At 38.0% G+C, this 13694-nt stretch overlaps 2 protein-coding genes across 2 annotated transcripts in view; one reads left to right on the top strand and one right to left on the bottom strand.

Moving 5' to 3' along the window:
- LOC117996286 (carboxypeptidase A2-like) overlaps positions 1-13694 on the bottom strand; it is a 37579-nt gene that overhangs the window by 9613 nt on the left and 14272 nt on the right. Inside the window, exons 3-6 of the mRNA XM_034984334.2 lie at positions 6069-6263; positions 5237-5496; positions 566-775; positions 16-205 (exon numbers count right to left, since the gene is read on the bottom strand). Of these exons, the coding sequence (XP_034840225.1) occupies positions 16-205; positions 566-775; positions 5237-5496; positions 6069-6263 (855 nt within the window). The remainder of the gene's footprint in view (positions 1-15; positions 206-565; positions 776-5236; positions 5497-6068; positions 6264-13694) is intronic.
- LOC138404722 (uncharacterized) lies at positions 10032-11049 on the top strand. Its single transcript, XM_069509513.1, has 2 exons — positions 10032-10037; positions 10175-11049. The coding sequence occupies exons 1-2, from the start codon at positions 10032-10034 to the stop codon at positions 10652-10654; spliced, it is 486 nt and encodes a 161-aa protein (XP_069365614.1). The 3' UTR covers positions 10655-11049.

The following is a 13694-nucleotide window of genomic DNA, read 5'->3' as shown; positions in this document are numbered from 1 at the left end:
ACGAAGATGACATACCTAAGCCTTTTTCCCCTTCGACTAAATTGTGTAATATCCATGTGGCGACTGCAGGAGCTATCCACTCTTGAGCGTGCGCTCCGCCGTCCAACCAGACGGCTGGCTTCAAGTGCGATCGTAACTTCCATTTTTTCTTTTGTCCTTTGCTAACGGAACTTCTCGATTGAGTCTCATTTGATGGTACTGAGATCTATTTGGTAAAAACACAACATTAATTCTTTACGTTCCTCTCGCCATGTCTCGAAGAAAAATTATATGAAAACTCTAAAGATTGATAAAAGTTAGGTACCTACTTTGTCGAAATTCTAAAATTACTACCGTCCGTTATATAATACTAACTTATCCATAGTTATTAATTATCAGCCAATCTCAACGAAATTTGGTAAAAAACTTATTCACTACCTGGAGATGGACGCTCCGGGAAAACAATTAGGTTTCCGCAGAACTTTTCCTAATCTATCTAAAACCACGCATATGTTGTCGAGAGGAAAATTTCGCGGGTGAAGGAAAACTTGCGAAGACCAAAATAATAAGTCATTCTATTTCATACCTTAACTGCCACTAACGGAAGTCCTTCCGAAGTCCGACCCAGAGGCAGAAGTTCAACAATATCAGCATATGAGTGCTGCAGGTATTCTAGATACCGCAGTATGTCGGCATATCGATGGTAGCGCCTCCATGTTAATGGATGACCATGCAGCTGTTCCAGTTCTAGTCTCTGCTTCTTTGATAATTTCGGATTCTCATATGCAATAGCTTTCTGAAAGAAAGAACTTGATTTGCAATCAAAAGTACCAGTTCATCATTATCAACCCATCGCCAGACGCCAGTTCACTGCTGAGTACGGGTCTCCTCTCAGAATGAGAATAGGTTGGTCGTGGTCTACCAGTTACCACGCTGGCGAATTGCAGATTGGTAGACATCATGCACCTTTGAGAACATTATGGAGAAATCTCAGGCATGCATGTTTCGTCACGATGTTTTCCTTCACCAAAAGTTTTTTGCTTGAACCGCACATATGACTCCAAGTTAAAGGTTCGAACCCCAGACCATCCGACTAGGATGCTGACGTCTTAACCACTAAGCTATACTAGGTTCTAAAAGTATCTATCCAAGATCTATCCTTTACTTTAAACGAGCGATTCTCGTATATTTATGTAGTTGGTTTTTCGGAAACGGCTCCAGCTTTTCCAAGTTTATGCAGACAAGAAAAACTTGGAATGTTACTTGAATAACATGGTTTCTGTGAAACAGCTCTAATGAAATTTTGGATTTATATATCTCGACTCTAGTATCATAAGGTCGGATGTGTACTTCCGACCAAACTCACTTTTTTACATAAAGGTAATGAGCATTTCGGGCTCTTTCTGCCAAGCTGACACCAGTATTTCTATCTCTTTTCGTTGCAAAGATAAATACATGCATAATGTCGTATCTGAACACATTCTAAAAATTTGGAGAACCATAATTATATTTTTTGACTTGCGTATGTATGCACCAAAGCAATGGAGAAAAATGAAAGATGTATTTTGAGTTCGACCATTATGCTACGAAATAAGTTTATTTGTAATACTAGCTGGTACTGCAGTTACGCACTTCTGCTTCTAAAATATGTAATAATTTTGTTAGGTAAAATCACAACAGATGTTATGCTTCGAATTTTTTGTATTAATATTTGGACTGTGAATCATTTAAGACTTTTTGCCTTGTAATATAAATAATTTTGCAATAAAATTCATGGAAGTAAGTTGAAATAAAGCTTTTTGTTTGTGACTACATTAAAGTTGATGTGATTAATAGGTAAGAGATCCATCCTATTTCACCAAAATTTTGGACTAAACTGCGGGAAAAAAGTAAAGAGCCAGAATAAAGCTGAAGACATTTTGAAAATGTAGACTAGAAAATCTTTTAGGACCACGAAAATCACACCATGGAAATCTAAACATATATTATAATAATACCCCACTAAGCAAAAAACCGTGCATTTATGGTGTTTTTTATGAATCATAGTTCAAATCATCAGTTCAAAAATTTATTGCCCTAGTTTTTAGGTAGCCTTAAAAAATTAGAGTACCTAATCAATTTTTTTCTTCTTTACCCGTCTTATAATCGACCGAATTTGATATTAATCCAGAGCAGAAATTATAAGGCACCTACAATATATGATGATAGTGATTCTAACGAAACATACCTAATTATAGGAAGCTTTAGATTATTTAAATATAAATGTAGTATAAATTAATTTATTAATTAAACAACTAATAAAAGTGAAAGTAAAAAAATAAAAAACTTAACTAAAACACGAAAGAAACAGTTTAAAAAAGTATCTGTTAAAAAGAACAGTCGAAACAGAAGCAATGGAATTTTCAAGAAAGCAGAAAGTATTTTTTTTATTACAAAAGTGGCAATGCCGGATTTGACTAACAGTAAATCCTTATACCTGCGTAGTTTCTGCACCTTAAAAACGATTCATGATGCTACCAGCAGTGTTGCTACTTTAATGTGGTCCGAAAACATCAGCTGCAGCAGAAGGAATAAAACAGTATCTTGTCTTATTTCATTAATCTACTAGAGAAGAAACAAAGTATTCTCGAAATAGGCTACTTGACTCATATCTAATTTAGTCCAATAAATGATTATTTATTATAGTATTTTGCTTAAGACAACGAAATATATGAATAACAATTATTAAAAACGCAGGATGGATATATAAATCCAATTTAAAAAAAACACAGTTTTTATTTTTATTTGAATCCCTACGTCACGCGTGGACTAACGTAGTATCCACATATATAAAATTTCAAGTCCTGACTAACTTATATATCAACGCACAGCCTAAACATCTAAACAGCTGGTCCTAGATACATGAAATTTGGTGGGTGTGTTCTTTGTAGGTAAAGAGAAGGTATCCACTAGGAAAGGATTTTTTGAAATTCCACCCCTGAGTGGGTTAAATGGGGGTTTGAAATTTAAGAAGTCCACGCGGGCGAAGTCACGAGCATAAGCTAGTTTTTATATATTTCTAAAAACTCAACGTAAAAAATTATCGTTTTCTCTTTATAAATTGAATAAGTTATTAAGTAAGACTTACAACAAAGTGATCTTTGCAAAAATAAATTTGGATTGCAGTCGTTAGTGATTTAGGATCTCTTTAAGCAAGTCTTCGCGTGTTACGTATATATTTATTTCACTGGGCACTCTAATCCACAACTTTCCTGTGGTCTTTATCGATGCGTTTTTACATTCTCGGATGATACAATAACGATAATTACTATATTTTTCATGTAAACTAGTATGGAAGTCATGCTTATTAAACTTAGGTTATGCTGTTGTTTACAAATGCATGACGTCAGAGCACAGATAATCTATCGGCCAAACATGGCCGACAGTGTTTTCACCTGTCTAAGAAAAATATATTTTTGAATTAAAGTTTTACGGTTTTTAGGGCGCAAAAAAATATAGTGTTAATTTTTTTGATCTAATAGGACAAATATTAACCATTTAAGACCTACTTAAAAAAAGTGTCAACTAGCCCATTGTTGAAGAATTGACTTTGTGGTCTGATAATTGTGTCGGTCATATTCGGAGCATGATAATCGTTATGGCTTACTTATGATTATTATAAGGATTACCACACTAAAAGGTGATAAATCACAAGCTTTATGCTAAAATGCAACATGTACCTACGTGGAGTAAGATGTAATCCATGCACAAATAGAAAAAAAGGGAACAGCTGAAAACAATGCAGATTACTAAACTAAGAGATTGGTCACAGTTTACAAGAACATGCGAAGGAAACAAAACTTTTTGATAAGTTTGATTTGGCACTACAACATATTTTTAAAGACCACATACCTTTACAAAGGTGATATATCAGGACCGTTTGTTATATAAAAAAAAATAAGAACGGCGGGGATTTTCAGATTTCAGAATATATTACCTGGCTACAACTAACGCAATAATGCTGGGTGTTATTATTTTATAAAAACTACTTTAAAGAAGACTTTTTTGTATTTCATTAGTATGTTATAGGTACATATAAACTTAAAATTCTTCCCCGCTTTCGCCCAATATACGACATAATGAGAAACCATTATCCACTGTAAAATATAACCAACTTTTGCAGTAGGTACCTGATGACCTCCATTCTTACTTTACGTACCTAATCATTATAAGGAAAATCAGGCTATGTTGGCATGTTTTAGATTTCTATATTGATGTAACTGTCATGTATGCAATTCCACAAAAAATGTTTGGCCCACTGTAGGTTTCTAATTACTTTGTATTTTTTTTTCCAATTTTTGGCCGTTGTTTTTAATTAATGGGCTTTATTTGTGAATTTGTAAATATTATTTTCATTCATTCAGAAGTCACAAGGTTTACACGGAAGCAATGGTCAGACTATCGGGCGAATGCAATTATTATGTTTCAGATCTAACTAATCAGTTTCAGAAAAATCAGATAGGTACATTGTTGCTATCTCACAAAACTCCTAAATGATTTTTGTGAGATAACTACTGTGATCTTTTGTCCGAATATTACTTATGTATAATCAGTTAAGACGTATTATGAAATATTAAGTAATAGATCCGACTTTTATTTCAAATTTGTAATAGTAAAAATTGCAGCCATAAAGTCGGTTTACAACTTATGCACACAATTTTTTAGCACAGTTACGAATATTACCAGCATAAAGTCGCATATCGTCCATTTTGAAGAAATTGTGAGTTTATATTTTATTTATTAATGATAAAGTATTTCTAGTAATGGTTAATGATAGGTACAGTATTACAAAAACAACTGAAATCGTATCTCTAGTAGTTTAGAAATTATGACCCGATTTCCCTAGCATTTTTGTTTTCGACCTTATGATACAGAGTCGAGATATAACGTTTTATTTTCCAAATTTATCTTCCTTGATAGGTAATATCCCTAAGTTTCTGCGGGAATTCAGGGATACCTAACGCCAATCAAATCGGAAGATACCGGTCGTGCCCAACTACTGTAATAATTTAATTATTATTTTATAATTAGAGCCTCAATAGCTCAATGGTTAAGGAGCGGACTGAATTCCGAAAGGTCGGCGGTTCAAACCCCACCCGTTGCACTATTGTCGTACCCACTCCTAGCACAAGCTTTACGCTTAATTGGAGGGGAAAGGGGAATATTAGTCATAATTAACAAGACTAATATTCTTTAAAAAAAAAGGCAGAAAAAGTACCTGCAAATCCCAAATAACGACATCAAAGTCAATTTTATTAGATTTTAAATGATCTTTAACATCCATTAGTAAATCTGGTGGAACGAGAAGGTCTGTAGAGCTGTTTAGAGATGGAGCTGTCCACCACATCAAGCCGGATCCTTCGGCATCCTCCTGCAGATCCAACAACGAATGCACTTTCCATTGCAAGTCTGGATACGCTCGTATGAGTTGATAACCTTTATAGTTTTTCTTAAGCGACTTCTTTGCAGATTTCTTTACTATAAAACAAAATAATTAGGTAAAAAGTCTATTTCAAACTAAGTATTAACATTTTAGAGAGTGAGCCTGTGAGGGCCAGACCTTCGTTATTTTATAAAAGCTGAAAGTTTATCTGCGTATTGTCCCCAACACAGGAAGGAACTATCAGCGACTATGAAGTTTGATTATGGTAACAAAGGTGTAATAATATTTCGTCAAAGTATAAAGTGATTTTTGGATAGTATTAGAAATCACGTCATGTATTTATTGCCAGACACATGCTAAAATCTATAGAGTGGACTTTGGACACTGTTAAAACGAAACAGCTGGCATAAATCTGTCTCTTTTTAACAGTGTCTTAAATCTGAACAAAGTTAAACTAAAACACTAGGGCCGAGATTTATAGATCCAGCCCTAGTGGTGTGGCAATCCGCTTCCAGACACCCAATTTATTAAAATTTAATAATTTATAGTTTATACATATTAAGTTAATTAAACTTTCAGCTTTTGTAAAATAACAAATGTCTGGCCCTCACGGGCTCTTAGTCCATTCTATAATGATACGAACAAACAAAAAAATTTTTTCCCTTACTCGTTTCGCTTGCCGTGTTTGTATCAACAATTTCCTCGGAGTCGAGAAATGATTGAAACCAATTCTCTGTAGAAGTTGTAGGAGGAATCGGAGTGGTAGTTTTCGTTCGTAGTTGCTCTCTTTCTTCAAACCATCCGCCGCTGAACCATGAGCTTTTCGATCCAACTAACCAATCATACAGCCTGGAGAATATACCTTAAATGAATAATGTCAACCATGAGATGATGATGCCCGCAACTGGTCTGCGTGGATTAAGGATTTTAAAAATGCAGTGGAAACTCTTTGATTTCCAGGATAAAAGTCGTATATCCGTCTCCAGAATTCAAGCTGTTTCTGAACCAAGTAAGAATAATTAATATGTTGCCTGCAACTTCATTCAAGTGCATTTACTTACGTGTTTTTAAATCCTGTGGGAACTCTTTAATTTTTCGAGATCAATACCCCTATTATTCACTACCCCTATTATAAATGCGAAAGTGTGTTTGTTTGTTTGTTGGATTATTGGTTTATTGGTTTGTTCATAAACCACGTCGCAACGGAGCCACGGATCAACGAGATTTTTCGTATGGGTTTAATCATAGACCTGGAGAGTGACATACCTAGGCTACTTTTTATCCCGTAAAAATAAAGAGTTCCCACGGGATTTTCAAAAACCCAAATCCACGCGGACGAAGTCGCGGGCATCAGCTAGTATAATATAAATTATACTTAAGGTTTCTCTGCTCTACAATACAGTAGGTACCTAATGCGTAAACTGGTAAACTAAGTATAGTCTATAAACACACGTTAAAGATTCTCTTGCACGCTATATTACGTTTTAAGAAAATAAGATATTTTCTATGACTGCCCTTTGTATGTACCTAATTCAAAGGATATTTATCTATAGAATTACACAGGTATAAAAAGGTGAAACTTTATATGCCAGTAGAGCAAGTTAGTTTAAACGAGAGCCGGTTGAGGAACGCTGAGAGATATCTTGCGTAAACTGTGTTCATTTTCCTGTTGGGGAGTGGTTTTGAAGAAATAGTACCTATTATGTACTATAATTTTTACGATTATATCCACCACTTATATTTATTGTGGTCGCTATCATTCAAAGCAAGCACATTGGCATAATTTACCTAATACAACACAAGATTTTTAAATGTAAGTAGGTACTTACCTACCTTTTTTTGAAATTAGGTACACATGAATTCCTAATTTGTGTTATTCGGGTACGTAAATATCTGATTTTGTATGAACTTTATTATGAGCTAAGTCAGAATTCAGTAAGCATAAGTAGATACCTATTCTTCCAATTTGCCTTAATTTTTTATTAGCTAGATACCAATCCTTTAATTCTTTTAACCGATTTTGACGAAAGTTTGACATAGCTTGCATCCAGGGGACGGCTACTTTTCATTTGGGAAAATCAAAGAGTTCCTACGGGATTTTTAAAAAACCTAAATCGATAAAACGCCGGCTTGAATCCTAAAGACGGATAATTTATGGGCTTTTTTTTACTCCGACAAATCAAAGAGTTCCCACGGGATTTTTTAAAGACCTAAATCGACGCAGACGAAGTCGCGGGCATCTAGATCTTATGATCTAAGTATAAAGAAAGTAGTTAGTTATCTAGCTAACCATAAAGAGGATTAATTATTATTATAAGTAGTCATGGCTAATAAACAAAAACTGGACACACGTGTTTAGCACGCGCATTATGGGATTCCGTATCCATCTATACCTACCTACCTACTTATACTCATACCTATAATAAAACTGTAACTAAACGATTGAAACTGAAAAATTTTAATCGCCGGAAACTTTATTATTGATACCCCAAATAGATCTTTTTACGTCTGTCTGTTTTGTTTGCCTATCTGTGACACTTCACGCTGAAACTACTGAACGGAGTTGAACGCAACTTACATTAGCTAATTCAATAATAATAGTTATAGGTTAGATTTCATCCCGAAAAACTATGGGCTTTGTTTTATTTATATCTAATTACTTACAGCTAATACTCCGGGTTAACATATAGGATAGTTTTCACTCCGAAAAACTTTGTTTTCCGGGATACAGGATCAATTTTTTTTGTCGATGTTACTCCATAACCAGTGGCGCAACTATAGGGTGGCAAACCGGTAAAATGCCACGGGCCCACGGACTAAGGGGCTCCACGGCCCTCGAGGGCCGAAATATGTTTTATCAAATTGCGAATACCTAGATTTGATTTCGGAGGGTGCCAAAAACACAAAGGACACAAATATGCGCCTCCCTTGGGCGATATTGTGAAAAAACATAACGATATTTTAAAGCCATTACGTTTTAAACAAACATCCAAACACACGTTCCTCCCAGTGTTGGGGGCAATACACAGAGAAACTTTCAGCTTTTATAAAATAACGAAGGTCTGGCACGCGCTGGCTCTTAGTCCATTGTTAATTAAGTAGGTACTTAAGTATTATTACCTACCTACCTATCATGTTTGCTTTATTATGTATCAGTTCATCAGAAAGGAATCTTTAAAAGATAACTAGCTATGACATTAAGCTATCATTAAATTAATTAGCTACAGGTAGGTAAGTAGTGTAGAAAGTCGATTCTGGGCCACCCCGGGGGGTCCGCGAAAAAAAATTGTCCCGCCCACAAAAAAAGACCACCACCATTGGCTCTGGATGTTCGCCGTTTTTAGACCATTGGCTCAAACCTAACCTAACCTAACCTAACCTAACATATATCGATCGGGTCGTTAGCGGGAAACTAAAAGGGCAATTGGAATCTCCTACCACTCATCTAGTGAATGATTGCGTGCGAGGCTGTAGGTACCTGCTACCTACGCTAGCTCTAACAATGAGTACCGTACGCGTCAAAATAACTTCGGAATGTCCAAGGCGTCACTTTCTCATTTTTTCATCGGGGATACGTACCTGCTCCGGCGCCAGGGGGTTTTAACAATGCCCCCCGCCCCTTATCCCCTCACCCGTCGATCCATGCATTTCTACAATTTTGTCCTTAACCGACTTTAAAAAAGGAGGTATTTTTCTGTATGTATGACTGTATTTTCATAAAATGTTTAAATACGAGTTTATCATGTTATCACCATATTGGATGACTGATATTGTTTATAATGAATAAGTAAATTAGAATTTGATAGCAATGCATTTCGTAGAAACTTAACCCAAGCTTTTATGATAATGTGTTCTCTTGCAAAAATATGTGAGATGCTCTCTCGTGTCAGTTTAAAATATATTTATTATCTCATTAACAAAAAATTAACAAAATTCACGATCGATCGTGTCGTTGATTTTTTTAGTTAGTCCACTCAATCTGTTTTTATCGCCCATTAACTTTAGGTAGATGCAAAAACTGATATCGCATGCAGGTGTTTCAGAGCATGTACATTCGTGTTTGTTTCGAAGATTTATAATCCCATTAAGAAGGACTAACAAAAAATTAACCCAAGCTTTTATGATAATGTGTTCTCTTGCAAAAATATGTGAGATGCTCTCTCGTGTCAGTTTAAAATATATTTATTATCTCATTAACAAAAAATTAACAAAATTCACGATCGATCGTGTCGTTGATTTTTTTAGTTAGTCCACTCAATCTGTTTTTATCGCCCATTAACTTTAGGTAGATGCAAAAACTGATATCGCATGCAGGTGTTTCAGAGCATGTACATTCGTGTTTGTTTCGAAGATTTATAATCCCATTAAGAAGGACTAACAAAAAATTAACCCAAGCTTTTATGATAATGTGTTCTCTTAGTAGATACAAAAAATATGACACATGCAGCTGCATGAAAACATGTTGACTCTTGCCTAAAAAGATGTGTGTATAAAAACGCACCATTGTAGTTTTGTGTCACAAGTTTACTCGGTGCCAGATCGTTAGGATCAAATATCAGTGCTATAAGTCTTAAATATAAATCACCCGTCTAGAGCGATTGTGTTGTGAATCTACATATTTCCATCCATCATGACGGTAAGTTTGCAATTTTAGCGGTAACTAGGATCTTTTATAAACTTTTATAAATTTAAGTAAATATTATAATTAGTTTTTGTAATTCTATTAGTTAAAGTATCACCTTAATCTTATGCACTATTACCTTTTTATTTCAGGACTCACAGGAAAAATTCACTTACAAGCATTACTACTATCCACTCAATGTGCCAGATGATCAAGATGCGAGTGATTCCACATTAAATAATAAAAAGACTGCTTCAAAAAGGAGCAAACCAACGGAGCAAAACAATATAGATGTATTTTTCGAAAAACCAAAGAAAAAGAGGAGAACTACTATTTCGTCATCGGTAGCTCAAGCGACTGATGGAGGTCTATCCTATATCTCATCCAATGATGGTGATGGTGTCAGTGCAAGTCATCTCATCAAAATAGATGTCTATGACATGAAGAATCTGGAAGGGGTTTTACCTATTGATTACTGGAAATATGCAGATTTACGATTAAAGTACTACGTGAAATCAGACGCTGATAAATTTTATCACAGCACGCGAGATATTATTTACAACATAACAAAGCAGATCGCAGGAAGACATGATTGTAAAAAATATTTTATCGACAGAGATAACAAGCAATAACTACTAATACTAGTACTTATAAAGTATGGTTTAGCTAGCTTAGGATCATAATGATCGGTGCATACACATGCGTTTTTTCTGATAACTGCCTAAGCCGAGTCCCCCCACTCTTCGCCGATACAACAAAGTATAAAAGTGTTTTGCTTCGAAATACGAACTTCATATTTCATTACACTATGTCCAACTACACGATGTCGCCTCAACTTTGTGAACTGAACGAGACCATTTATGACGAAGAAATGGTTACAATATGTGAAGAAGTAGAAAATACAGTAAATTTGGAAGAGATAGAAGATGAAAATTGGTATTCGCAATTAGATAGAAGTCCATCACCATCACCAAGTCTCTACAGCCCTGTTGACTTCGTTGGGAAGGAAGATGCACTATTTGGGATACGAGGCCCCGCAACAGATGATGAAGAAACTATGCAAGATTCGCTCCATTCGCTCTCATCACAGTGTACACTTAAGTTATAGTTATGGGTACTTTAAGATTCATTTTAATAAAAATGTTATGTAAGATTTTCATGCAAATAAAACTATAATTTTTCAAACCATTCTTTTTTATTTCATTTCTCTAAAAATAAAGTCTTAAACATATATTGTAACAGTTTATAGGGTATTAAATGAAAACCGTGTATGATTCAGGAAAAACACTGTATTATTTGTAAACTTAGACTAAACAATTGTTTCGCGCATGCGTACGCGCGGGGACCGGGGACGAACTAAACTGCAGGACCGCGCGTCAGAGGGGTCCTGCAGGAGGGGAAACATGTTATTCTAAAAATAGCCGCCCGGCACGCCGCGTGCACGAGGTGCGGGGAAGGGGACACTACAGTGGTCGCTATATCCTCCCCCTACAAGCCAGCAGAAGGCGCTGGAGCTGGCTTGGCACTCATGTTTTTTTCGGAGTCTACCCCTTTTCCGATTACTTATAATGGCACCACCAAGTCCTACGTACGGGGTTAGAAGGCTGGCATGGTACTTACCATGGGGTGTGTTCTCCCCATCCACTACCTCATACGTGTTAAGGGAAACGATCCTACTAACCCTATACGGACCTTCCCATTGAGGGACAAACTTTGACGTCAATCCTTGCGTCGATTGACTTAGACTATGACTTTCTATCATGACGAGGTCCCCTACTTTATGGACTGCCCTTAGAAGGCGGGCTTTGTCCGCAGCTTCCTTAGTAAGATGTTGTTGTCGTTCGACTCTTACGATCTCCTGCTTAGCGGGTGTTCCCCCGTAAGGCAGCGTAGAAATGGGCGCGGAATCAATCCTAGGCATGCTAAAAGGCGTCGGCCCTCCCCCTACACTAAAGATGCCTTCCTTCTTTTCTAGTGGCACCGCCAATTTTCCTTTATCGGCTGGTGACACGAGTACGCCCTCGCTGAGACCAACTGCCGCACTAACCACAGCGTGGTTAGTGTTTTCATATTGTAGTTCGAAAAATCCCGTAGAATGTAAAGAGAAACGATTGTTCCCAAAATCAAGCACCATGCCAGCGTCCTTAATAAAGTTCATCCCTAATAAGGAGTCTATAGCGCCAGGCAAGACCATAAAAAGAGTCGTAATCTCCCTTTCCTGCACCTTTACATTCACTAAGGCCGTCTCTACAATCTGTATACGTTGACTTCCGTCAGCAAAACGCAATTCAGTTTCTACACTATTAAACACTTGGCCATTTGACCTTAAATGCTTTGTTAAGCTAACACTAGCCACTGATTGTTTGGCACCGGTATCAAGCAATGCCGTACCTACAGATCCAAACACTTCGATTTTTAATAATGGGCGCACACGCGGGTTTAACACGGCTCCATCCACGGACACGGATTGAAACGCTGTCGGTGATGGGAGCGTAGCGTTCTTCTCTCTGCACGTCTGGCAATTTGACCTTATAACCCCGGGCGCACCGCATCCAAAACATGTTATGGACGGGCGCAGCTCCGACGGTGTTATGACAGGTTCACTCTTCACTGGAGTTGAAGTGGTCTTATCCTTGAGTCTGCGGCAGTCATCCTTGGCGTGGCCAAACATCTTACAAAATGAACACCTGAGTCTGGGCTTGTCTTGGGAGGTTTCCTCTGGCTTCACCTCTGCAGGTGTTGGTGACGTCAAAGCCGGCGTGACAGGCGGCGGTAGGTGGGTAGGCGTGGCCGTATAGTTCCCGGTAGGAGACGAACCTTCCTCCAGGACCTCCTCTACCACCTGTGCCTGTTGAAGTAACTCCGCGAACGAGCTGACAGCACTCCTCAGTACCTTCTCCCTTATTCTCTTATGGAGGAGCCCATAGACTATGTCTAGCTGGACAGGGTTCTCTGTCAGTGTGTTTGGGGGTAATTGAGCGATCAGGGCTCTAACCCTACATACGAACACGTCTGTACGCTCTTTACCTTGCTCACGGCTAAAAATCTCTCTATAAATTTTGTGTGGTGGGAGGCGCGGCCCGAATGTCTGTCGAAGCAACGTCAGTGCTTCTTGCCAACTTGCGACCGAGTGCTTAACGCCCTGCCACCATGTAGCCGCAAAGTCCGTCAGCAGCATCGGCAGGCCTCTTAGGGCTATGTCATCACTTACCCCTACACAGTCTTTATAGATTTGCACCGAGTCTATGAAAGCTAGCACATCGGCGACACCGTTGTACCTCGATGTACATTTAGCTAAGTTAGTACTTACAGTCGTCGACGGTGGCGGCCCGCCTTGCGGCGCCCGTAAGGATTGCAATAATAATATTAACTGTTGGTCCGTCATTAAAATTGGTTGTGGTGGTACTGCGGCGGTGGGCGGAGCCGACCCGAGCTGTGCCAACTGCGCGAGGTCAGGCCGCTCACGCCCGTACTGCGGCGGCGACGATGGGGCGGAGGCGCCAGCGGACGACGGTCCCGCTAGCGGCGGCGTGGATGTACGCACGTCCACGAATACCTCTCCATCACCTGAATGCATTGTAGCAGCACCAGCTACAGGCTGCTGCGTACTGCGCGAAGCACTGTTTGCACGCGACCGTGTCCGCACCATGTCCACTTTAGTCTATTAAACAC

Source organism: Maniola hyperantus, chromosome 3, assembly GCF_902806685.2.
Source record: "Maniola hyperantus chromosome 3, iAphHyp1.2, whole genome shotgun sequence".
NCBI classification, from domain to species: Eukaryota; Metazoa; Arthropoda; class Insecta; order Lepidoptera; family Nymphalidae; genus Maniola; species Maniola hyperantus.
Note: the sequence above shows the minus strand (reverse complement) of the source record. Positions and strands in the feature narration are given on the sequence as shown.